At 49.0% G+C, this 24,340-nt stretch overlaps 2 protein-coding genes across 3 annotated transcripts in view; one reads left to right on the top strand and one right to left on the bottom strand.

Moving 5' to 3' along the window:
- Positions 1-5,486, top strand: part of LOC117875402 (squalene synthase-like) — a 24,146-nt gene extending 18,660 nt beyond the window's left edge. For both annotated transcript variants that reach the window (XM_034766700.1, XM_034766699.1), the window contains one exon: positions 2,863-5,486. In XM_034766700.1, the coding sequence (XP_034622591.1) occupies positions 2,863-3,084 (222 nt within the window). In that variant the 3' untranslated portion in view covers positions 3,085-5,486. The remainder of the gene's footprint in view (positions 1-2,862) is intronic.
- Positions 5,487-8,526: 3,040 nt separating this feature from the next.
- Positions 8,527-24,340, bottom strand: part of CTSB (cathepsin B) — a 22,447-nt gene continuing 6,633 nt past the window's right edge. Inside the window, exons 2-10 of the mRNA XM_034766704.1 lie at positions 18,069-18,220; positions 17,740-17,825; positions 16,479-16,593; positions 15,503-15,621; positions 13,998-14,083; positions 12,374-12,520; positions 10,927-11,043; positions 9,856-9,984; positions 8,527-8,700 (exon numbers count right to left, since the gene is read on the bottom strand). Of these exons, the coding sequence (XP_034622595.1) occupies positions 8,603-8,700; positions 9,856-9,984; positions 10,927-11,043; positions 12,374-12,520; positions 13,998-14,083; positions 15,503-15,621; positions 16,479-16,593; positions 17,740-17,825; positions 18,069-18,194 (1,023 nt within the window). The 5' untranslated portion in view covers positions 18,195-18,220 and the 3' untranslated portion in view covers positions 8,527-8,602. The remainder of the gene's footprint in view (positions 8,701-9,855; positions 9,985-10,926; positions 11,044-12,373; positions 12,521-13,997; positions 14,084-15,502; positions 15,622-16,478; positions 16,594-17,739; positions 17,826-18,068; positions 18,221-24,340) is intronic.

Here is a 24,340-nt window from a genome sequence, read left to right as displayed (position 1 = left end):
CAGTAATGCAGCTCCCATTGATTCCAATGGGAGCTCTGCAATAAGTGCGGTGGTACCTATATTATTAGGCATGCACCACCCTGAAAAGAGAGTTTTAGAAACAGGTCAATCAGATCACTAATGTTTGTCCCACAGACAGGGCAACTGACAGCCACAGCAATTAAAGGTCTTTATTTTCCATGAAAAGCAACAGAGGGTCCTGTGGCACCTTTAAGACTAACAGAAGTATTGGGAGCATAAGCTTTCGTGGGTAAGAACCTCACTTCTTCAGATGCAAGAAGTGAGGTTCTTACCCACGAAAGCTTATGCTCCCAATACTTCTGTTAGTCTTAAAGGTGCCACAGGACCCTCTGTTGCTTTTCATGGAAAATAAAGACCTTTAATTGCTGTGGCTGTCAGTTGCCCTGTCTGTGGGACAAACATTAGTGATCTGATTGACCTGTTTCTAAAACTCTCTTTTCAGGGTGGTGCATGCCTAATAATATAGGTACCACCGCACTTATTGCAGAGCTCCCATTGGAATCAATGGGAGCTGCATTACTGTAGAAAAATCAGGCCACAGCTGTCCCTGGCATGGAGTTGACTGTCTGAAGTTAGACATGTCCCGGAGAAGATGGTGAAGGGGAAAGGTAGGGGAGGGGTTACAAAAATAGGCTAGCTCCCCAGTCTCGCCAAGCCATTGATGTGGTTGTGCAGTGTCTGAAAGAACCGATCACAAACGCTGTATGCCATGTCCCTGGTGTCCTCACATACTTATTTAGGCTGAAGAACCAAAGTGACTATTGTACAAGTCAAGCAGCCTTTTCCAGTGCCTGGAGTTACCTTTTGTTGTGCAGTTCAATAGAGAATAGGCTGGAATAAAGCCTTCTGTGGCTTTTCCGTGCTGGATGGAAAGGGAGGTGTAGGAAGGGCTGGTACAAGCCTGACAAAATCAGCTGGGTTATTAGCCCCTTCTCTCCTCGGGAATCTCGCTTTAAACAATCCCTTTGTTAGTATTTACATTTGCTGACTTTGGAAGAATCTTGCCTCCATTACAGTCCAGGGCAAAACTCTCTGCCTTCCCAGGGCCCAGATTTCACCCTTTGTCATCCTCCATATGAAGGCAGAAACTGAGAATTCTGTTTACACGGCGTTGATTCTTGGAAGAAGCTGCTTAGGGTGGCGTCACATCCCCCCGGGCAGGGCCAACTACAGTTGTGTCTGTGGCTGCTGCTGACAACATTCTGTCATATTTTCCCTGCATTGTGTGAAAATCTTGTCTGAAAAGTGTCTGAGAACAGTATTGTCAGTCCATGTCAGGGAGTACCTTGGTTCTGTCAATCAGAGTTACCTGTCTAATAGACCTTGCTAGCAAGGTGCAAATACTTTTCCAAATCCTTGAGTCAGACAGCTCCTAGTGGCTGTACAGATCCCTAGCAGCTCTGGCCTATCCTGACCTAACCATAGGAATAACGTGACTTATGACAGCACGTTTAGGTCCTGTCGTAATTGGGATTTGGAGCAGCTAGCAAAGGTTTCAAAGCAAAAACCATTTTAATGTTTCTTTACTTAGATTTATATATTGGGCCTTACCAAATTTATGGTCCATTTTGGTCAATTTCATGATTTCAGATGTTTACATCTGAAATTTCAGAGTGTTGTAACTGCGGGAGTACTGACCCAAAAAGGGATCGGGGGCAGGTTTGCAGGATTGCCACCCTCACTTCTGTGCTGCTTTCAGAGCTGGGCTCTGAAGGCAGCAACTGCGGAGCTTCCTGCAGTTGGAGGGGGCTCCCCTAGGTGGGTCCGATCTCCCCCATGCTCCTGGGAGCGCCCCAGCCAGGGGCTCCTAGTCGCTAGTCATGTCCAGTGGTGGATTAACGCACAGGCCTATGGGCCTGTGCCCAGGGGCCAGGGCCATTTGAAAAATGGATGCCCCAAACCCTGTCAGGAGCCACAGGGGGTGGTTGAAACCCTGAGTACCAGCAGTAATCATCAGGACTGAAGCCCCAAGCCTTGGTGCCCTGAGGCCAGGCAGGAGCTGCGGGGGCAGGGAAGCCCTGAGCCCAGGTGCCTCAAGCCCCAGCTGGGACTGTGAGGACACCAGCCCAGAGCCTGGGCACAAGCTGCAGGGGACAGAAGTCCTGAGTCCAGATGCCTGGAGCCCCAGCAAGAGTCGCAGGGGGCAGGAAGCCCTGACCCTGAGCATCCCAGTCCCCGGCAGGAGCTGAGGGGGGTGGAAGCCCGGATTCTAGCTCCGGGGCTGTTGAAGCGCAGACGTGAGGGTGTACCACCCTTACGTCTGCACTGCCTATGGAGGTGGGTCTGATCTCCCTTCCCCTCCCCCCCCCCTCCCCCGATAATGGCTGTGCTGGGGAAGGACTAGTTCTGTCCTCTCCAGCCTGGCTGGACTAGCAGATTTTGGGGAGATCTGATTTCATGGGGAAGGGCTTATTTCACATCCATGACACATTTTTCATGTGAAATTGGTAGGGCCCTGTTTATGTAATAGACTCCTCTACAGGGCAGTAGGTGCCCTAACAGAGAATCGGCAGGATTAATAAACACTAAACCAAGTTCTGGCTAATGTGGCTTGAACTCCTTTGCAGACTGACCCCTGGGGGTGTATCCTCTAAACTCAGTTCAGTTAGCATAGTGCTTAGGTAAAATATTACCTCTTAGCGAGTTTCCCTGCCTAGAGTGAAGTTAGCACGGTTCTGATCCCCCTTTGGTTTAAAAACTGGCTGGATTGCTGGTAACGAGTGTTACCCTGTTGGAATATGCATAGCACCTCCTCCACAGAAGCCATATATTGTCATAGGAATTGTGGGTGTGGTTTTCAGGGTTGCTCCCTAACCTTGCGTGGGTTTTTTCTTTCTCCAGATCTATCAAAAGGTCCCAAGCACAGACCCTTCTTCTAACAAGACCCAGCAGATCATCGTCTCAATACGGACAATGAGTTTGCCCAATGGTGTCGAGGTATCCCGTAACCATTACTCCCCCATCTACCTTTCATGCGCCATGCTTCTGGCAGCACTGAGCTGGCAGTATCTGAGTGTGATGTCCAAGGCATCAGAGGAGTATGTACAGGCCAGCGAGAACTGAGGGTTGGTGGGGAGAGCAAAGGTCAGTGGATGGATAATGTTGGGTACAGGTTCTTCTCTCTTCCCTGTTGGATCTGCTGCCCTGCGGGATGCCAGACTGGTGTGGGCCCTTAAAGCTGTGAATGGAATGGCAAGTTTGAAGGTGTCGGTTGGCTCGCCGTATTGTGTGTTGCAGCCACTAGCTAGCAGCTGGATTTGGCTGCTTTCACGGTCCGGATGAACACGTTACAAATCAGACTGGTTGAGACTCACTTTTCCTCTTTGTGGGAGACTGTTTTACCTGAATTCTGGCCAGGATATTTTTAAATTGCCTGTCACTTGTGATTTTTTTGACACTTCCTTCCTGTAAAAAGTTGCATGACGTGAGCCTTTACGTTCTCTCATCTGCCCTGTGTGTGTTCTGACCTCAGTACCTTCATTGCTCAGCAACTGAATGTTTCCAGCAAGTCAGCCATCTTGGAAGCCACCATTCCCTCAGATGGATGAAATCTTCAATTCACTGGGGATCTTACAGGACAGAGATGAGTGCATAAGTTCTAGGTCTCCCCATCCTTGTACTAAAGAATTGTGAAGAGATACTAGCCTTAAATATTAGAGCTATTGTGATATCTTGGATGTAGCTTTCCAGTGCGATCACTTCGTACCGTTTAGAGCTCAGATGCTGAAAGATGTGTGCTCTGTCTTCTGAAAGCCGAGTAGATGGCAGTCCATGCAAAGCTTATTTCTCAGCAAAAGTTCAGGTGGGGAATGTGTGGGGGCAGGCTGGATGGCTCGTAGGTGGATGATGACAGCCAAGTCTGGTAGGATACAGCTGTACTGCTAGTGAGTAACAAAGCCATCCAATGGGGGTCTTGAGATATAAAAGGTAGCTCCTAAACCATCCCCAAGGGATGGATCTCCCCATCAAACCATGCAGTGAGGGTCCCCTTGCCCCTGCCTAGGCAAAGGAAGTGCACTGTAGTAAGAGATTCCAGCTGTGGGAGGGAGAGTGGGAGGCAGAAAAGTTGCTAGCTGAGCTGTAAGGGAACCAAGGAGGTAGGTCTTGAGTCAGCAAACCTTCCTGACCTGGAGAGAACAAGGGGAATGTTGGCGTCTTTCTCCCCCTGGTCCCTCGCCTGTATTTGTGCCCCCACCCAGGCTGACAGTATGGCCTAGAGGCACAGGTATCCTCTTTGGAGTGGTAACTAACCAGCTCTGGAAGGAGGGTGATTGCATACCTGCTCTCCGTGCATTCAAACTTCCTTTGGAAACATGACTCTCCTCACATGCCACTATTTTCTGTGGCTAAACCAGCGTTCTTTTCACCTATGCCCTCTTTGGGGTGCGCAGATACAGCCTGCAGGACTGTCAGCAATAAAGATACACACAATGCTGGTTTTGACACCTTGTGGCTGTATCCTTCGGGACATTGGCTGTTCAAATGAAGTAGTCAACAGTGAATACTGTTGTTTGTGCTAGTTGTCGATTGCTTCCAGCTCCTGTAAAACTCAAAGTGCCTGTGCTGGAGACAAGAATGGAAATTCTTCAGACTGAGACATATGGGCTGCTCTCAGCTGCGCTGGCAGAGTTCCACTTACAGCAGCTCTGAACTTAGCCTTGTCCTGCCAATTTCAGCAGGTGGCAGGTGTCACAAATCTGACTTGAAGAACCTTCGTGAAGGAAACAGACACTGGTCTCTCTGGCCTCAAGAAAATCCTCCCACCAGCTCTGAAACAGACTTTGAAAGGCTCTTCCTACGATGACTGTAGAAGTAGTAGGGCTGGCACCAGGAAGTCTGTTTAAAAGCAGGTGGGTCAGCTGTCTTTGCTTTCATTTCAGAGGGGTCGGGTGTCTTCAATATTAACCCTCCCCCTAGTTGTCTTTTAGCTAGCACAGCTCAAGTTTTAAAGCAGTGTCTTTGAATAGAGGTAAGTGTGTTTAAGGAAGACAGGTACTTGCTGCTGCTCTAACTCACCCCACCTACTGTTACGTTGTGGATTAGTGTGCTGAGTGACTCCCCCGCTTTTCATGAACATCTAGTGGAGTACGGCCCTGGAGAAGGGGGCTGAGGAGCTATCATCAGTGCTGTTCTGGGAAGCAACTCTCTCCCTGTTAAACCTTCTGTTCCCCAAAGCAAGCTTGACGTGGCTGCTTTTAAACAGCAGAAGCAGCTGGAGTTGTAGATGTGCACCCGTTGTGGGAAAGGTAACAGAAGTTTAGGAGTTGGGATCTCTATCAGGAATGTCCTGTGGTTGGGTGTAAGACCAGTACTGCACTACAATGCTACTCCATGGGGAGCCATGTACATACTTAGCTTAATTCAATGTTGATGCGAATATTGTTGTTTTGCTCTTTATGTAGAGAGGGCTGGGCTTAAGTTCTCAGCTTCCCTTAACAATAAATAAATGTCTTTACCAAGAAGTCCTCAGGTCCTATTATTCAGCTGGCTAATGACACCGTGTAGTGAAATCTTAGTTGACAGGTGGGAAGAAGTTACTCTACCTGGGAAAGCTTTGCACAACATAAGAGATCACTCTTCCTGTGTGAACACTTCTACACTTAGAAAGCAAAAGCAGCACAATAAATTGAAGATCTGCCTGATGGTGGTAGACTGCAGGATCTCAAACTATTTAAGTTACAAAATGTTAAGCAGTGACTTAATCAGTAGGGGTAGGGGGAACATATGTAATGAGCTCTTCAGGCTAGCAGACAAAGGCAGAGCAAAATATAATGGCTGGAAGCTGAAGTTAGATAAACTCAGACCAGATCTAAGGTATAATTTTAACAGGGAGGGTAATTAATCATTGCAACAGCTTACTTAAGGATGTGATGGCTTCTCTAGTGCTGGCAACTTTTAAATCAACAAGTAGAAGTTTTTCAAAAAGAGACTAATTCAAGCAGGAAGTAGGTGGCAGTCTTATGGCCTGTCTTATACATTCAGCTTCAATCTGTGGTCCCTTCACTCTGAGCTTCTCAATCAGTTAACAGCTGAGGCTGTTTATTCACTGTGCTTGTTAAAACCATGAGGCAGCTGCTGGGCTAGTGAAGAACAAGTTGTGCACTGATAGGTGCTGCTTTCTTCAGTCCTGAGCTGTTGTACATCACTACCCTGGGCCATACATTTAAAGAGGGGGAGAGGGATCTGTTATGGTGGGGGGGTTAGTGCCAGTTGCTGATGGTTTCATGCCAGAAGAGTTTAGGAGGTAGGGAAGGATGAGGCAATGCTTAGAGCAGGAGCCTGGGGTTGTACATCTCACTTCAGTTCCATGCTGCACTACAGGCTCTTGGACAACTGTCACTTTAAGCACCTAAAGCCAACATAGAGGGTTCAACCACCCAATCAGCTGGTGCCTAACCTTGACAGAACCTAAATTCCTGCTGGTGGGTATGCCCAGAGATCCCTCATTTCCTAGAGGCTAGTTAGGCACTGCCCCAGCTCATCACAGTGGCTTGGATAAATCCAATTGGCTTACTTCACTCTGACCATGCATTGGAGGGGGATCCTGGCTGCTTAGTTCAAGATTGAGGTATTGCAGTTTAAATCCTCTTGGTGGAGCTAGCCCCATGGCTGTGGGAGATGCTGAGGACAAACATTGGAGGTGCTTACTAAAGTAAGAGGGACCACAAGTACCTTACAACTTGCAGAGGGTAGGAGAACTCCCTTGTGAGAGGCATCACCTACCTGCAGAGATGAAATCAGATTTTTTTTCCCCATGTTCCACTTCAAGCCTAACCAGCAAGGCCCATTGTGAACTCTCTCCTGTTACTGCCTCCAAGAACACAGTACAAGAGCTTGGAGAAATCTTTTATTGGCACAATTGTTCCACTCAGCTAAACTGAAGCCATATTACTATTGGCTAAGTGATTACAACAGAAATTAGAGTCCATCTTTAAACACAAAATCCAAGGGTCCTATTCCACAGGTGATTCAGTGTTACTCACTGCAGGAGCAGGGGATCTCTCCAGTAAGCAAAACCTGCCCTCTGCTTTAAACACCACCCAGGCTCTTCCAGCTTGTTACACTAGCAGCAGTTAACTGAATTAGTGTCACTACCTCCCACGCTCACACCATTCTTCCTACATCCATCTCCTTTTCCCCTCCTATCCTCAGCTAAAATGTTAGCAGTAACAGGATTCCCTATTTAAAAAAAACAATAGGATGGTTGTGTGCAAAAAGGCTAGATTATCAGTCATCGCAAGCGTGTGAAGTGAGTTAAGAAATTAGGGCTGGTCTACACAGGCAAGTAGTACCACAGGTGTGTGATTTCTAAAGGATTAACATGCATTAATTTGTCCATGTAGACCCTGCTGATGCATGCTCAAGGTTCCCCTGGGCACTTTAACCTAGTTCCATTTCTAGGTTTATACACTTTAGAAGTCTCCCCCCTGTAGTGTGCATTCCCCTACCATACAGACAAGCCTTTAGAGTCATATCAAACCTTCTTCCCCTACCCAGCCTGAATTCAAAGTTGCAGTCACTAAAGCACCATAGGACAGTATTGCCATTGCAGTCGTCAGCCTACTGCCCAAAGTCTGCTTCCAACCCATCTACTGAACCCAGATGAACCACACTCTGAGATAAGCATCTGCCTGGAAGAAGAGAGGCGGCAACCCTGCCCAATTTATTTTATCTGCAAGCCCCACATTGACCTTCGTTTGAACACCACACTTGCTTTAGTTCAGTAAGATGTTCTTAGCATCCATTTGCCAGTGTAACAGGCTGGTTGATCACATCACCCACCACATCTGTAACAAAATGGTTGAGGAGTTGAGTGGTTTATTTAAAAAAAAAAAAAAACTAAACAGAACAGCAGAGGAAATATTTATGAAAAGCTTAAGTTGTGGAAGAGCCATGTTCTACTCCATACAGAGCCAGCCCCTGTCAGTATCATGCCATTAATAGGCTCCCCCCACACTCAGGAAACAAGGTTAGCAAATAAACCTCGGCACGTGCTTTCAGAAGTGCATGTGCAATGTTTACAATGTAGACAAGGGTTTGCACATACCCACTTCTGAGCCATTAAGTCTCTGGGCACACGACAGGGCGGAAGTCAAACTTGGGGACAGCAGCCAGCATCATCTCAGAGATGGAAGAGACCCCCTAGGTCATCCAGTCCTGCCAGCCAGACCATGCAGGTACTTTGGCCTATCCTGTTGTGTTTCCTCCCAAGCTTGGACACGAAGGTTCATTGAACTAGGCTGGTAAAAGCCAGAGTTTCTCAGTCACCCCAATATTGTGGTGAGTGATTAGCTATGTCACTACTAGCCCAGTCCTTTGAGAAGGGAATGCTTGGGTGTAGCGATGCCACACAAATTGGCTTGGGAGCAGAGCGCTCCAGTAGAAAAGGCAGCTAGCGCATCGATACAGAAACCACCGCCTTCATCCCCATCACACAACTAAACAAGATAAAAGGCTTTAAGAAGTAGCTTCAACCATAGTCTCAAGAGTGCAGGCTCTGTGCCCAGCCTGCTCCTGGATATAAGAAACAGAGGCGTGATTATTTGTAGTTTGATCTCTTCAGTTGCACCCAAGCCAGGGGTTAGATCCTCTTCCAGTACAGTTCTGTTTTGGGGATGCCAGCCACTATCTCGGATTCGATTCCGCAGTGGTCCTGCCCTCGGAGGATTTTAAAGAAACCTGGAGAGGGTTTAAAGAGAAAGTCACTAATCCCACATGGGAGAGAAAAAAAAAAAGTCACTCACAACCTAGGGCATTCTTACTTTCCAGACTGGCATCAAAACACGCCCTGTGGCATGATGGCTCGAGTTCCTTCTAGGCATGAGAGCCCCAGGCACTCCTCTAGACTTGTTAGATGACTGCACTTCTGCTGAGGCTCCCTGTTACACCCAATTACAACATCTGTGTAAAGACTCCCAAGTCAAGCCAGATGAGGTCCTTTTATTATTCTTATGAGGGCCATAGAGTGCCTCAACCGTTGGATTTATCCCCTCCCCACCCCTGGAGGGAGCTCTGACAGAGGGAACTAAGGCACAGGGTAGAGAATGACTTGGCCCAGGATCACACAGGGAGTTTGGTTAAGCCAGGAACTGACCCTATGAACCCCCTGCCCAGTGAACTACCCAATACACCACCCTTCCCTTCCCCAGCAGAGTTGCTTCAGCCACCATTTCTCCTCTCTGGTGTCAGTCACACAATTAAGGGCATGAAGGCTACTGATCAGCTACTTTCATCTCATCTCGCCCCCTGGTCTGAAGCCATGGGGCAGGTAAGGCTCACCAAAACCAAAACCCAAACTACTTCCCATGGGTCCAAAATGCCACTGGGAGGAACTTCCTAGCTGACTGTGGGCAGGTCCCTTTCTGTCTCAGTTCCCCCTCAGACTGGAAGAGAAGGCTTCCCTGTTTCAAAGGGGTGTTGCAAGGACAGATGGGAGGCTCTGAGCACCAGGGTGAGGAAAAGCCATAGAAAAGCCTACACAGGCAGGCTCAGTCAGTATCTGGAGAGCCCTGCCGGAGACACCCAATCACCCATGTCCTACAGGGTCATACAACCAGATCAGCAGCACCGCATGAAATGCCCACTGCACAAGCTCATGGACTGTGCAGCATTTAGCTCCAGGCTCTGCAAGCTAGGTCAATACTTTCCTGCTAAACAGACAATCTGGCTATTCTGACCCAGCCTGCTAGAAGGAAGAGAGGGTCTTCTCTAAACTCCTGCTTCCTATGAGAGCTCCAGTTATACCACGGTTTAAAGATTGAGAGATTAACCCGCTAGAAAGAAAAAACAAATCCACCATTCTGGTCTGCTCCAAAGTACATCCCGGCTGCTTACCATTGTCACCCCAGTCAGTGTTCCAGGAGTTTGCAGCCAGCCAGTAGGGAGTGCCATTTTCTACACCCCAGCCAAGGATTCTGATAGCATGGCCACCAACCTCTCCTCCGGAGACATGCTTGTAAACACCTGCAGGGGGTGATACGAAACGAGGAGATCCTGGTCAAGGGCCCCAGTTTTCCTACCATGGACTCCACTTAGGGGGACTTAAACTAATGAAATGACATCAGTTCTATTTCAAATTCTTATGGTATCACCAAGAGATGAAGAAAGCACAAATGAGGGGGGAGATTTACATTTAACTTCAGCAACCAACGGACATTTTTGGGAAAGGCAATCTTAATTCAAACACACACCTGAAGTTATGAAAGTTCTCTCTCTCACAAAACCAGAGATGACTTTCCTAGTATTGCCAAACTCCAGAAAGGCCTTAGGGCTTTGTGTGTTCTTTACACACTGCCCAGCCAAGTCTCAAAGAAAGCAACAGCAAACCCTCAATCCATGTTCCAAGATGACTGGGGGGCAGGGGGAGGAAGAATTATTCTAGAGGCAGCATAGTCTTGGGAGTCATGATCTCAGTGCCCACTTTGGGCACTAACTCACTGGGTGCCCTCAGGCAAGGCACTCGGTCACTCTTTTGAAGATACTGACCTGTTTTGGGTGCCTGACTTGGGCCTGGTTTTCAGAGGTGCCAAGCATCCATGACTCCCACAGGAATTAGCAGCTATGGCTGAAAGCCTCTGGAAGCTGTGTCCAAGTTCTCACGTTAAGCACTCAAAAATCAAAGGCTGCCCTTTAAAATTTGGCTAAACCTCTGCCCGAGTTTCCCCAAATACATGATAAGCTACAATGATGAGGGCCAGGCATGTACCCAAACAATAGTATGTGCCTTACCCAGTGCGAAGTGTCACACTTGCCCAGCATGTTGATTTTAAAGTCCAAGAGAGGGTGCTTGTGATCAGTCTGACATTCCTCCTAACACAACCCAGAGAACTTCACCCAGCGACACTCACCCCCTGTCCGTGAAGCATTTGCTCAGCTAACACGCCAAGGCCTGGTTGTAATGCTTACCAGACTTGTACATGAGGAAGTCTTCATACACGGCAAATGCTCCCTCTACTGGGCCATTCTTGTAGATCTCAGCCTTTATCTCCTCCTCGCTGGAAGGGACACTGTAAGATGTAGCACCTGCCGAGCAGAAGCAGATATACCTCAGCAGAAGTTGTGGGCACCTACATCAACCCACCCAGACCCAGTGCAAGCTGCAGCAGTTGGCCTCTAGTAGCTTCCCTGGGAGCCAGTCTGCTCTGAGGTCCATGCGGGACCCTGCCTTGGAGGGGTGAGTGTACTCCTGAGCACTGGAGGATGTGAAATTAGAAGCCACTCATTGACTTTGCTCCCAGTCAAAAACAAAACAAAAGAGGACAATGGTCAGTCAGACTGGTTGAGCCACGCTTCACTACCCCTCGTGGCAGGGGACGAGTTTCCTCCATCTTACAGATTTAACTTTCCTGCATAGTAAAGGAAAGGGCTCACCATACAGCATCATGTCACTTGAGGTCCCGATTTGCCAGTGGTTTACAGACACTTATGAGATGTTGGATATTGGGCTTTTTTGCAGGGATGCAGCTAGACAGAACCTCCTGCAAAACCTAGAGTGCCCAGTACAAGTGAGAGCAGAACGTGCCTCAGTTTCACCATCTGGCTAAGCCTGAGTACAGGGACACACATGGAGAGTTCAGGGAACTTCCAATATGGGGTTCACTCTGGCACGGACTAACCTCAGCTGACAAACAACAAACCCCTTCTGTGTTTTAATCCAGCTGGGGAAGGAGGATTCAAGGCAAGAGGTCCTTGGGAATGTGAATATCCCAGGAATAGAGACCTCCCCAGAGCCAGTGGAAGTTTTGCCAGAGGGCCCTCCGCGCTGGGTTCTAGACCTGCACAGCACAGCTAGGGCACTACTGGGGCTTGGTCCGGTGCCTGCGGACGTCAGAGGCAGAGCTCCGGAGCGCAGTGCCCATGCACTCTGAATGGCTCTCCCGTGAAGGGATGCAATAGAGGGCTCCCGTTTGGTTCCTCTTCTCTCAGCAGGGGCACGTTTTTACTGTGGTTCTAAGCGCAGTCACCTGTCCACCCACAGCCAGAGGGTCTCACGCTGGTCTGGGGACACTAGCTGTTGGGCCATGGGGCGCTGGCTCTTGTTTCTAGCTGCCGCGGCACATTAAAAAGCAACAGCTCAAACTACACTGGACACCCAAGTGCCGTGGTTGCCAGAGGGACATTCCACCTCTGCACCGGAAGGCCGGTGGGTGCGACACACACTTTCCATTAAGGTATTAGCCATACTAGGGGCTGTGTCCTCCTGTTCACGTAATGCTCACAACTCCCGGCGACAGGCTATGAGCCAAGGCCACGGCACTGACCCGGCACAGGCAGGCCCTTAGGCCTTTCGGAATCTAAAGGCAAGAGAAGGGCACTGGTCTAGTGTAGGCCAGGGCAAGTGGCTTCCTCTTACCAAAGTGTTTGTCACTCTCATATGAAGGCGAGTAGCCTGCTTCACAGTGTCTGTCGCACCTCGGGGTGTCTCCTTGCTCCCCAGTGCACGAGGGTCGTGACCCATTGACGTGGTGCTCGCATGGAGGGATGGAGTATGGTCTGCAGCCTGTTGGGTTAGACAGAAGAGGTCAGACAGCTTCTCCCCCACCAACCTCTTTCAGAGGCTGCTCTCCCAGAGTGCTGCAGGGCCCCACGTACCCCACCACTCCACAGCCCCTTGCCCCAACGCTCTCAAATCCCTAAGTGTAAAGTGATGCAGGGATATCTTCCAGAGTCCGCCTGAAACAGCTCCCTCTGCAGACATGTAACCTACCCATGCATCTCAGGGTGTTAACTCTGAAACCTAATGATAAACCAAGTCACATCTCTGATACCTCCCCTACCGATGGACAGAAATGAACAGCCAGCAAATGCACTCCGCCCACATTCTCAAACAACCTCCTTTATGCCTCCCTAGGGCCAAGCATCCCCAACCCAGTTACTAGCACTTCCATCCCCTCTCCCCAACGTCTGTGTCGTCAGTACAAGAGTCTGCAGCATTATCAAACTTGACACAAATATTAGCATGACAGCTGATGTATTAGCTTTCATAATTCAAATGTTTAACTCTGCTGCAGAGATCCCAGCCTGCTGCGGAATCCAGGGACCTTAGGAATTTAGGTCCAGTTTACCATGGGGGTCTGGCAATTATGCACCACAAACCTTCCAGTGCGTGGGGAAGAGAATGACTCATGACGACTTGCCTGTGCTACCCTGAGACACGTCTCTGTTAAAGCCAAACCTTCCACCCCTACATTCCTTACATCAGAGCCAGTCGTCATCTCTAAAAGACGAACTAGTAGTTGGTCCCTAGCGAGACCGAACTAGAGCTGCCCTGCCCTCGTTTATGAATGCTGCGGCTGTGTTGTAAGGATGCTTGCTGTGTGCGTATATGCAGCGCGATTGTCTGATAATGCGAAGAGGAAGGAAGGGTGGGTGTCAGTGTGTACATGTATCCTTTCCAGTACGCTTTAAAAAACAAACACTAGCGCTGCCTCCAACATCCTGCCGAGCTCTAACTGGCAGCAAAGCCAAGCTCAGGAAAGAGAGAGAGAAAGCCTCTGGCTACATTTAAAAGTTAGTCCCTCAAGGGCAGAGGGAGAGAGCCAAGCTGAACCCAGACCTTGAGGGGTGGGAGTAAGACCAACAGGTCTAGGTAAGACAGACACCTTCTGGTTTAAAAACTCTTCTCTTATGCTTGGTTCAGTGGCTACACAAACAATATTTGGGTTTTCAAGATGGTTGTTTCGGGTCACTGTGCTCACCATAGGTCACAAAGGGATGAACCATTGGGGCAAAGGGCTGCTGGGGTAAGTGGGGGTCAAGCACAGGGGACTGCAGCCCAGGACCCTGTCTAAGAGCGGGAAGATTGTGGGATTCTACCCCAAGGAAGGAGAGGGCATAAGGCCTCATGGTTGTTTCAGGGTGTGTGGGTGGGTGCTTTCAGACCAGAGAAAGGGTCAGAGGCTAGCCCTGTAACTGTGACATCCACATAGTCCAACTCCCTTGATTAGCACTAACAGCCTGCATGGCTTCTGGCTTACCCACGTGGGAGTCATAGAGCCCGCCGGACACCAGGCCTTCTTCAGTCCAGTATCCCCACGCTCCAGAAGGATAGCCGCCATTACACCTGCAAGAACCACCACGGGCATGTCAGTCACGAATCCTAGGCACAGCGCTTAGCTTCCACATACAGCTTTGGATGAAGGGGTCTGGCACAGCCAGCGGGCCGCTTTCGACACAAGCCAGTTCATCTAGCAACACTCGAGCACATGCACTAGAGAATTCAGATGCTCCGTGAGCATCGAAGCGGATCGCTGATGGTCAGGCTCCCGCTACAATAGAACTGTTACAGCTTGGAGTAGCCAGGTGGGTGAGAGAGTTTATTCCAAGCTTTTTTGCCTCTCTAGATCTCAGTGCTTAAAGGAGGGTAACAATACATGCTCCTCTTTACAGATGGGGAAACTGAGGCACAGAGGTGAAGGGAAGTGTAACGCTTCAGTTTGTGCATGACGCAAGACAGGGAAATACAGCAACACTGGGGTTAGCACAGGGCCCAGGTGGCCACAGACCCAGAGGCTGCAGACTCTTCCGCACATGCTTAACTCAAAGAACAGGAGCGGTCCCCCTGCAGCAAAAGGGAGTCCACACGTGCTCACAGCTAAGACCAGGCACAATCTGCTTGCAGGTCAAGGTTTTACACTAACTCCCTCTCATGCAGGGTATTCCACCAGCCAGGCAACGGGGAAGCTAATCTGACACCCTGGAGTTTACACAATTTAATATTTCTGCCAACATTCCAGTCTGGAGAGGAGACACAGAAAAGCAAGGCCGTAACACTGAAGCTTCTAGTCCCAACTCAAAGGGGAGGGTATCAACTCATTCCATTTCTGTCAAAGCCTCAATTTAGGGAGATAGCCTGGAGGTCGCAAGTTAGAGCTAGGACTTTACGCAGCGGTAAGATCTGCAATGACCAGCACTAAGAGGGATCAAAAAAGGTGGGAGTTTTTTTCCAATACTGCATTCTTCCAAGGTTCTAATAACCTTGCCACTTGGCAAGTCGGGCTACAGCTGGTTTGAAATCCCCGTGTGCCTGCTTACATGTCAGTACAACACAGAAAGGAGAAGGAACGGCGCTGATACACTAGGGCCAACGGGTCGACACAGTTCAGAGGCACAGTGAGTACCAGAGGATGGAAGGGAGCTAGTTGAACCGGAACATTGCAGAGGTGCAGGGTTTGAGCTGGTTAAGCAGCAGGGAGCGTGGGAGCACGCATCCAACCACCACAGAGGTTTTGCTGCCATTTGTTTCCCCTCGAACCCAGAGAGATGCCTGATAAGCATTACCAAAGGTCTTCGGTAGCAGAGCAGAGAACACAAGGTCTCCCTTTTATGCCCTAGGCACTACACAGAACATTCATGTTTATTGATCCTAGACTGGAAAGTCAGGGGGAGGTCAGTGCAGTGTATGGTCTGGCTCATTGGTTTATATTCTCGGCTGGCACAAAGGTCCTACTGACTATTTCTTTGAAGCATGAGAATTGCTCACCCCATCCCACACTTGAAGCCACAACAAGACAGCAGATCTTCCGCTGAGATTTCCATGTTTATCTTGCCGTTGGTGTGCACGCAGACTCTGTCTGAAATGGCCTCCACCGCACCAAACGCCTACAAAACAAGAGGGAAGAGCATCACGTACCCTCCAAGGGAAGGGGAGGGGCTGGGGTATTTGCTTCCAAGGGGAGAGACAACTGGACCACGCACTAAGGTGGCTCCAGCCCCAAGGGAATTTGTTCCGACTGTGGTGATTGCTGGCCGGGCCGGAGGGGCGTGTGGGCAAGGCTGCACATATTGGGCTGATGGACATTTCAGCCAGTCTGCAAATAGAGCCGCATATCTTTAGAGAGCCAACTGCAGGTGGCTGTTAAATTCACTACTAGGTAATAGCAGCACTGTCTCCCTCCTTGACAGGTGGACCACAGATCACTGTGCAGGGCTATTCCAAGATGGGAGTTTTTAAATCAGTGTGTGTCTCAGTCCAGTCGTTTGGAGATAGAGACGCTACCGCAGCCCACGGAGGCTTGGATTCTCTTGGAAATATAAGGCAGCGTAGATCACACACACTCGCCTCCCACTACACAGACTGACAGGTCCCCTCCTTTTGAGAGGCATGAGACCTTGCACCCCAGTGGTTATGCCATGGGTTGAGACAGCTTCTCTGCAGTTTAATGGCAAACCCACACATCCCTGGAGTAATTCTGAGCAGCATGTTGTGTGCATGCAGAGCTAATTAAACCACCAGAAACAACAGCAGTGAAGCTGCAATCGCACAGGCGGTGGCCCGAGGTAGCCCTGCCCGCCCAGGACTCTGGGTACAGAGTTGAGTGGCAGGTCCATGCCGCTACAGCTTTCCTGGTATTGTTACTGGAGCTAGCTTTGATCTTGCTCGTTCGAGTACATCGACACTGCTGCAACCCCAGCTGACTGCAGGGTAGACCGACCCTCTAGCAGTATGATCCTCTTACCCAGCAAGAGCCGCAGGACCCCTGATCTCGGATCTCGTTAATGGTTGGACAATGCGGCCACTGTTCCCGGGAGTCAAAGCTGTCCGGCAAGTTCACGTCTCCAGCAAACGCTGCCCTGTAATGGAAGGCAGCCATCCAGGTTACATGCAGGATTAATGTCGTAAGGCCAAGTTCACAGACATGGATTGTTTCTACACTGACTCTCTTTAGAAGAGACCCAAGACAAACGTCGCAAGGTTGAGCAGTTACATACCCAATGACTAGGTGGGTTCAGGGTAGAGCAGACCCCACCACACTGCTCTGAGCCCAGAGCAGAGGTACGGTGCAGGGGGAAGAGGAAAGTTGTAGGTGTTTCCAGGCCAGGTAACACCTCTCCACTGCTACCCTTCAAAAGAGCCCCAAGTATTACACTCTACAGTACAGCAGAGCCCTGTTTATCCGATCTAGTTGGGACCGGGGCCAGATCGGATAATCAAAAACTCGGATAATCCAGAGAACGGGAAGTGCAAGGCTGCAGTGCTACATTGAAATGGCCCACTTCTGGATCTGCGTGCGCTGGTTGTTTGGGCAATACAGACAGCAGGATGGTCGGATAAATGAGGTTTTACTGTAGCTCGATTCACAGATCAAGGCCAGAAGGGTCCACTGCACTTCTCATCTGGCCTGCGGCAAAACAAGGCTGGAAAATTCCACCACGCGATTCCCGCATCCAGGGACGAGCTAGATGGACATTGGCTGTGTAAATATAAGCAGGGTTCCGAAAGCGCAGGATTGGGTGTCAGGTCTGGGTTCCATTCCCAGCACTTCCAAACTTCGTGCAGTTGCTTCAGTTCTCCCCCAACCCCATGTCTATAAGATACAAGGTGGTGTCTGGGAGCACAGCACAGATCTTCGGATGAAGGAGCTATCGAAGCACACTGCATTATTAAGAGACAGGTGCAGGAAAGGGCGAGGAAAGGTGTGGAGGCGTGGACAGAGGACAGTCCTAAATTGGCCCCCAGTTTGAGTTTCACACATCCTCAAAAAACACTAAACGCTGGCAACTCACGAGTGGGCATTAGCCAAGTTCTGGAGGGAGTTCTGTTCAGTACCCCAGCACGGGATCTCCACAACACGAGGCTCTTGTGCAGGGAAAGGCTGGCAGAGGTACAGTGGAGGGGGAAGAGGAGGATCTGAAGCGTTGTAGGTGTTTCCTGGCCTGGAAACCTCTCCTCTCCAACCCTTCAAAAGAGCCCCAAGTGTTACATCCCACAGCACTCACCTCACTGGCAGTTTGGGCCCATGCAGGAACGTGCCACACAGTTTTTTCACATAACTCATGTCAGTATTGTGGAAATTGTGCCCAGCCTGGGTGGAGAGAGAGAGAAAGAGAGAGGCCTGAACCCCAAGACCTGCACCAGCAGTGAGCATCACCAGGCCCTTTCCAAGGAGGAACGCCAAAGCATTTTCAGGGGCAACGCCTGCCCCTTAGAGCCTCCCTCTGCCCATTCGTGTGGGTTTTTATAGTCACAATTGCCAAGTTTCTGAAGTGACTTTTCCAAGATCACCCAGTGGGAGAGCCAAGAATAGAACCCAAGCACCACTACTCACCTGCCATGTAGTGTTGAGTTTGTTGATGTAGTTGACCAAATCGTGCGAGAGGGGAGCAAAGTAGGGGACGCTGCGGGCACTCACGAGGGTCACCAGGACACACAGGGCAGACACAGACTGCCACATCTTGGCCACAAAGCAGTACTCGTCACCTGGAAAGAGATCCGCATGTCAATCCACGCATTGTATCTGCCTAGAGGCACAGCTAACCCCTTCCTAACTGGCATTCTTCCTGGCAAGGACTTGTAGAAACAGATGCCAGCTATTGTTAGGCAGAGCCTGTCACGTGATTACAAGCAGGGTAACACTACATACTCCCCGTGAGCAGAGAAGGATATTGGAGGGAGGAGGCCGATCTGCTTTGGTAGATTCACAGTACCTCCCTGGTTGCCAGAAGGATCACATGCGGAGACCTCCAGAATTGCACCCATTCATTCCTCTTCCCTGCCAACAACTTAAATAAAACTCAGTGCAAAGCTATTCATTTGTTCTATAGAAGGCCAAAGGATCTTTGTGAAAGGACTGTCCTGTTTTCAAAGCAAATTAGTTAACAGGATCTACCCTCCTCCTTTATTCCCCCCGTCCCTCCCCGTCCCCCCAAACTTCAATCCCAAACTGCAACCCAAAGTGCTCCTGGCAAATCAGTAGGTGGCGCTCTCCCCTTTGAATCAGTGCCCCAGCAGGATGGGTCAGGATGCATTGTACTGCTGGAGATGGCCTGAGTCCTGACATTTTGTCAGCATGGCCCTGCCCACACTGGGGAATTTTAGCAGCAGCAGAAAACTTTTGCTAAACCCCCCTAGCACAGACAGGATTTAAAGGCCTTCTCATGAGAGACAGGGAATCAACCTCTGTGCGTCTTAGGAAGCTCAAGCACAATTCCACTGTGCTTACCCAGCATCCCCTCCCCCTCAAGCAACTTTTAACGAGCTACATTTATCTTTGCCTCCTGTGTAGCATTGCTGTGCAGTGGTGAACCTTCTTCTGTTCCACCCCAGAGAGAGCTGCAGTGATCTCAGCTTGGCCTTTTTGGTACCTCACAGGGGTACAAGCAATGCAGAAAAGCTACACCTAACTCCAGAAGAGGGGACAGACAGCAGAGATCATCTCAGACCATGTAGCAACCGTCCCCCAGGTCAGGAAAGGGCATAGCTGATGTAACCCACATGTGCCCCATGTGGAACTCCGCTGCTCTCTAGTGACAACTGAGTCACAGATAAAGGTTGACGGGCCTTGACTAAGAGTTGCGTCTTTTAGCATGGGCAACAGAAGCTCATGCTTTAAGACGCAGAGGTAACCCCTGCTAACCACCAACCCAGGGGCACATTGATAAAATGGACATAGTGATCAAACCCCCCATTATGGATGGATCAGATCGGCCTTGGACAGAGACTCAGAGGTCTGTCACTTTTTTACCACTTTGGCAATACTTTTCTAGCGCGTCATGTTGGTAAAGTGCGGGCGGCCAGCGAAAGCAAATTCATCCAGGCACTTCAACTGGTTTGCACACAAACACCAAAGCCAGGTATACACTGAAGCGTCCAATTTCAGAAGTGATTCAGGAGCCGACTTCTAATGAGTCAATGCAACTTGAAAATGAAACGTAGGCTCTTAAATCACCCGGGCATTTTTCTAATACAGACAAAAGGTCAAATTTTCAAAAGTTTGCTTTTAAAGACTGATCTAGTTATCTTCATGCAACTTTTCCAATATAGATAAGGCTCCAGATACTCCCTGGCTTGGGTCAGGGGATTTAACTGGCTTAAAACAAAACAAAAATATTCTCCACTGCAAAGAGGAAATGTAAAATGAAGACAAGTGACCTGCATCTTCTCTTTATGGCTTTTTGGTACAACAGAACTTCTGCAAAGCCCCATTCTGAACTCAATCCCAGGGTACTTAGCAGTGGCTATCGATTCAGTTATGCCCGAGGTCCTAATTCATCCACCCTTCAGGATGGGAAAAGGTGCCAAAGGTGTCAAACCCATGAAGTGACTTCTAACAGGGTAAGCACCAGTTCTTTGCCGAAACACAGAGTGCCTGACTTGAGGTCCCATGCGGTCAGTGGAAATACTCCATCTTCAAATGGGCTTTGAACCGGGCTTTAGAGATTCAGCTATGCTGGGCCAGAACCCCCGTTTGCCGAGCTGTTCGGCAACCCCCGTTCCTGGCCCAGGGAAATGCACCTCAAGCCATGCGAGAGCCATTTTAACAAGGGATGAAGAGAGACCGCCAAGTGTAGCTCCCCATCCGCTAGAGGCCAGATTCCCATCCCAACCAGACAGCAGATTATCTCAGCCTGAACATGCTTCGAACCCTGCAACTATACACAGCCCTGCACAGACGACAATCAGAAAGCTCTTTGGGGCAAGTACTACGCATAAAGTTGCGTTCACATGGCAATCACACACCCACAGCTAGCCCGTGCCAGCTGACTTGGACTCAAGGGGCTCAGGCTATGAGGCGGTTTACCTGCAGCGTAGACATCTGGGATCAGGTTGCAGCTCGGTTGGACCCTTCCACCTCATAGGGTCTTAGACCCCAGGCTCAAGTCCAAACGTCTACACTGCAATTCAACAGCCCCTTAGCCCGAGCCAGTTGGCATAGGCCAGCTGCAGGTTTTTAATCGTGGTGTAGACACACCCTCATTGGCCTGCCAAGTACCCAATGCCAGTAGCTTTAGCGGTGCTGATGGAGTCCTGTATGCAGAGATCGATTCAAGTGAAGGGCACTCCCTAACCATCGGCTACCTCCTCCCACTCAGAGGTAAGATTCCAGACATGTGCCAGCAGGAGCGCCCTGCTGGCACATGTGCAGAGCACATGTCTGGATGATCTTTACTGCTAACGTCATTCCGGCCATTTCCAGAGTTCGCATGTACTTTTTTCTCTGAGAGGGGAAACCACAAGAACTCCCCTGGAAGAAAAGTTTCTGACCTTGTAAATGTTATTTCTTTTCAACCTAACCCTTCTTATATCAGCACTTTCAGTGCGACACAACTTGAAATATAGGCGCTGTTTCACAAGAAGTTAGTAGTTTCAGATGCTGTTCCCAGATCCCCTTCTAGTTTGTGGTTTTTAGTCACATTTTCCTGTATGGTTAAGATGTTTCTCTCCCCTGTTGCTTTGTGAGAAGACCTACACAAATCGGGGAAACTGACCAACATGGCAGGGGGGGAGGGGACGGATTGTGAAACTGACACTACACAACACACTATCAAACTCACAAATATTGACAAGAGAAAAAAATATTCTATTTGCCGCTAGTCACTTTTAGCTCTTGGGAGTTATTTGTAGGAATATTTCAAACACTAGTGTGATTTTTAAACTGTAAACATCCTCTAATTACACATGGCAACCTGATCAACACATAGGCTAGCCCAGGGATCAGCAACCTTTCAGAAGTGGTGTGCCGAGTCTTCATTTATTCACTCTAATTTAAGGTTTCACGTGCCGGTAATACATTTTAATGTTTTTAGAAGGTCTCTTCCTATAAGTCTATAATATATAACTAAACTATTGTTGTATGTAAAGTAAATAAGGTTTTAAAAATGTTTAAGAAGCTTCATTTAAAATTAAATTAAAATGCAGAGCCCCCTGAACCAGTGGCCAGGACCCGGGCAGTGTGAGTGCCACTGAAAATCAACTCATGTGCCGCCTTTGGCACGCGTGCCATGGGTTGCCTACCCCTGGGCTAGCCTGTACTGGCCCTACCCAATGCCCCGAAAGGAGCACTCCTCATCATCCCCTTTTAGATTATGCTGCAGGGGAGAGACCTGCAGGAATTCGACACCCAACCATAGCTCCCAGTAGCCATTAAAGGTGCAACACTTACTTAATTACACCCCCTGGCGCCTCCTTATACAAAAAGAGTCAAGCCACTGATAGTTACAGGTGGATACTTTGGCCAAATCTTTAATAGATTTCTTAGATGCTATTTCCCAAACAGTAAGCTTCCATTCATTTAGATCCAAGGTCACCTGACTACAGAGCCCACCAATGCCAACTATAACAAGCGCAAGTCATTCAATGCCTCATCTACATTGTACTTTCCAGATCCCCTTCTCTACTTCAACCGCCTCCTCCTTCCACCAGTCCAGCCTGCAGAGGCAGAGTTGGCTATTGTATAACTAGACTATCCCTTAGCTATTGCATTCAGCATCGCTCGCTAGTGAGAGAGACAGGGCTTATTTCTCCCCACCTCCACTCACCGTTGGGAAAGGGGGTTCAGAAGGCACTGAGAAGCTGCCTCACATGCTAGATCTGCCACCGCTGCCAACAGAATGGATAAGCATTTCACTGCTTTTATTTTAGCAAAACACATTCAGCAAGCCAGCAATAATGTCATTAGGTTTCAGAGTCAACGCCTGGGCTGAATCACTAATACCCTGTGCCTCAAGTAGTCATTTATGTCAGTGGAAAGCTAGCGTAACTCACTCTCAAATAGTTTTACACTCACTCACCACTGACGTAAGTGGCTAGGCCACACAGGGTAACGCTGACTCAGACCCCGAGCGGCTGCAGATCCAAGCGAACCAGCGCTGCACTGAGTCAAATCCCGATGGCTTTAGCCACAAGGGCTAGAATCTTACGTAGAATATTAAATTCTGCAGAACCGTAGTCTTCTATGAGGAGTCAGATGAAGACATCCAGCAGGCTGCTCTGGCTCCGAGAGAACGTGTTTAACAGTCTTCTTGGGAGGCAGTGTATGGACAGGCTACCATTTCAGATGTAGGCTACCAGATACTTCTGTTCTGGTGCTGCAGGCTGTAGTGCCATCCTATGGAAGAACCGCTGGATCCGGAAAACTTTTGCCAAATTCTTAGTTGAGAGAGGCACTGTCTGAGGGCCAGATTTTCCAAGGGCTCGGACAGCACAATCTGGACCAGAGTTTCAAGAGCTCCACTCCCATTTTAACCACAAGGAGTCTGGTGGCACCTTAAAGACCAAGATTTATTTGGGCATAAGCTTTCTTCAGATGCTTATGCCCAAATAAATCTGGTAGTCTTTAAGGTGCCATCGGACTCCTTGCTGTTTTTGTGGATACAGACCAACACAGCTACCCCCTGATACATGACTCCCATTTTAGGCACTTAATGGAAGTGGCCACATTTTCAAGAGCGCCGATCATCCACCATCTCCCATGCAGAGCTCTTTGGAAAAATCTGGCCCCAAGAGCCCTAAGCAAGCGTGTTAGCCTAAAACTCCGTTCTAATCAAATATTCCCTCTGCAGTCTTGAGCAGGTCACTGAACTGCTACTGTAAGAGGAGGCTGCACGTACTTTCCTACCTCAAAAAGATCAGAATACGTAACTGGCATTTGTCCAGCATGTAAGATATAAACGCGCTTTGTAAATTGTGGGGTTTTGTTTTTAGATAGTGGGGCAACTGGTGGGACTCAAAGTCAGCTCTATGGAGTTTCAGGTTTAGTCGACAACACTTTGTTTGTACAAAACCTGAGGCAGAGAAGCTTGTGAATTGGTATCGGATTCCACAATCTGAGACACTGAGGTAGAGAGTACGTTGCTCTCCAGTGAGCCAGAACCAAATTGAAAACAAATACACGCTCTCTGTGTTTAAGTTCGGGCCGCAGCCAGAGAGATGTATAGATTTTAAGCAGCCTGATTCTTCTATTGTATTTGTTCAGCGAAGCAATTCAGTACTTTGCACATTTTTTTATTTTTATTTTTAAGAGACAGCCCAAGTGTATCAGTGAGTGAATCTGGCAGGAGAACCTGCTGCTAAGTTTCTCACAAGAATCAAATAGCTGAATGTTCGCTGAAGTCTTCCTGCCAGCTTTCCACATGCTCACCGGGGGCATAAAGATTCCGAAGAGGCTTTAAGTCTGTTCAAGGTGAGAGGCAAAGCAGAAAAAAAGAGGACTCAACTAAGCACCTGTTTCTGTGCCCAATCCCCCGACCCCAGGTGTGGTTGGATTACACACTGAAGTAACTGGTTAGTATTCTGCCCTGCCCCCACCACTTCCTCTTCTCTCCGCACAGTTTTCTTTTTTATTTGCAGTTGATCAGTTTCTCTTTTATCAGATGGTATCACACCCTAAAGAGTAGGAAATGCAGAGCCTGGAAGGGTTTCTCCCTTAGATGAAGGATTGTGGGTGTCCCAAGCACAGTGTTATTGAGTCTTGCATGATACAAATACTTACCGTATATACTCTTTCATTAGCCCATTCGTTTATAAGCTGACACCCCCCCCCCCCTAGCCTAGATGTAGCCTAAGCCCAAAACACAACACCAAATCTCCACACAAACCCCC

The sequence above is a fragment of the Trachemys scripta genome, chromosome 3 (genome assembly GCF_013100865.1).
Source record: "Trachemys scripta elegans isolate TJP31775 chromosome 3, CAS_Tse_1.0, whole genome shotgun sequence".
In the NCBI taxonomy this organism is placed as follows: domain Eukaryota; kingdom Metazoa; phylum Chordata; order Testudines; family Emydidae; genus Trachemys; species Trachemys scripta.
This window is presented reverse-complemented; position numbering and strand designations above follow the sequence as displayed.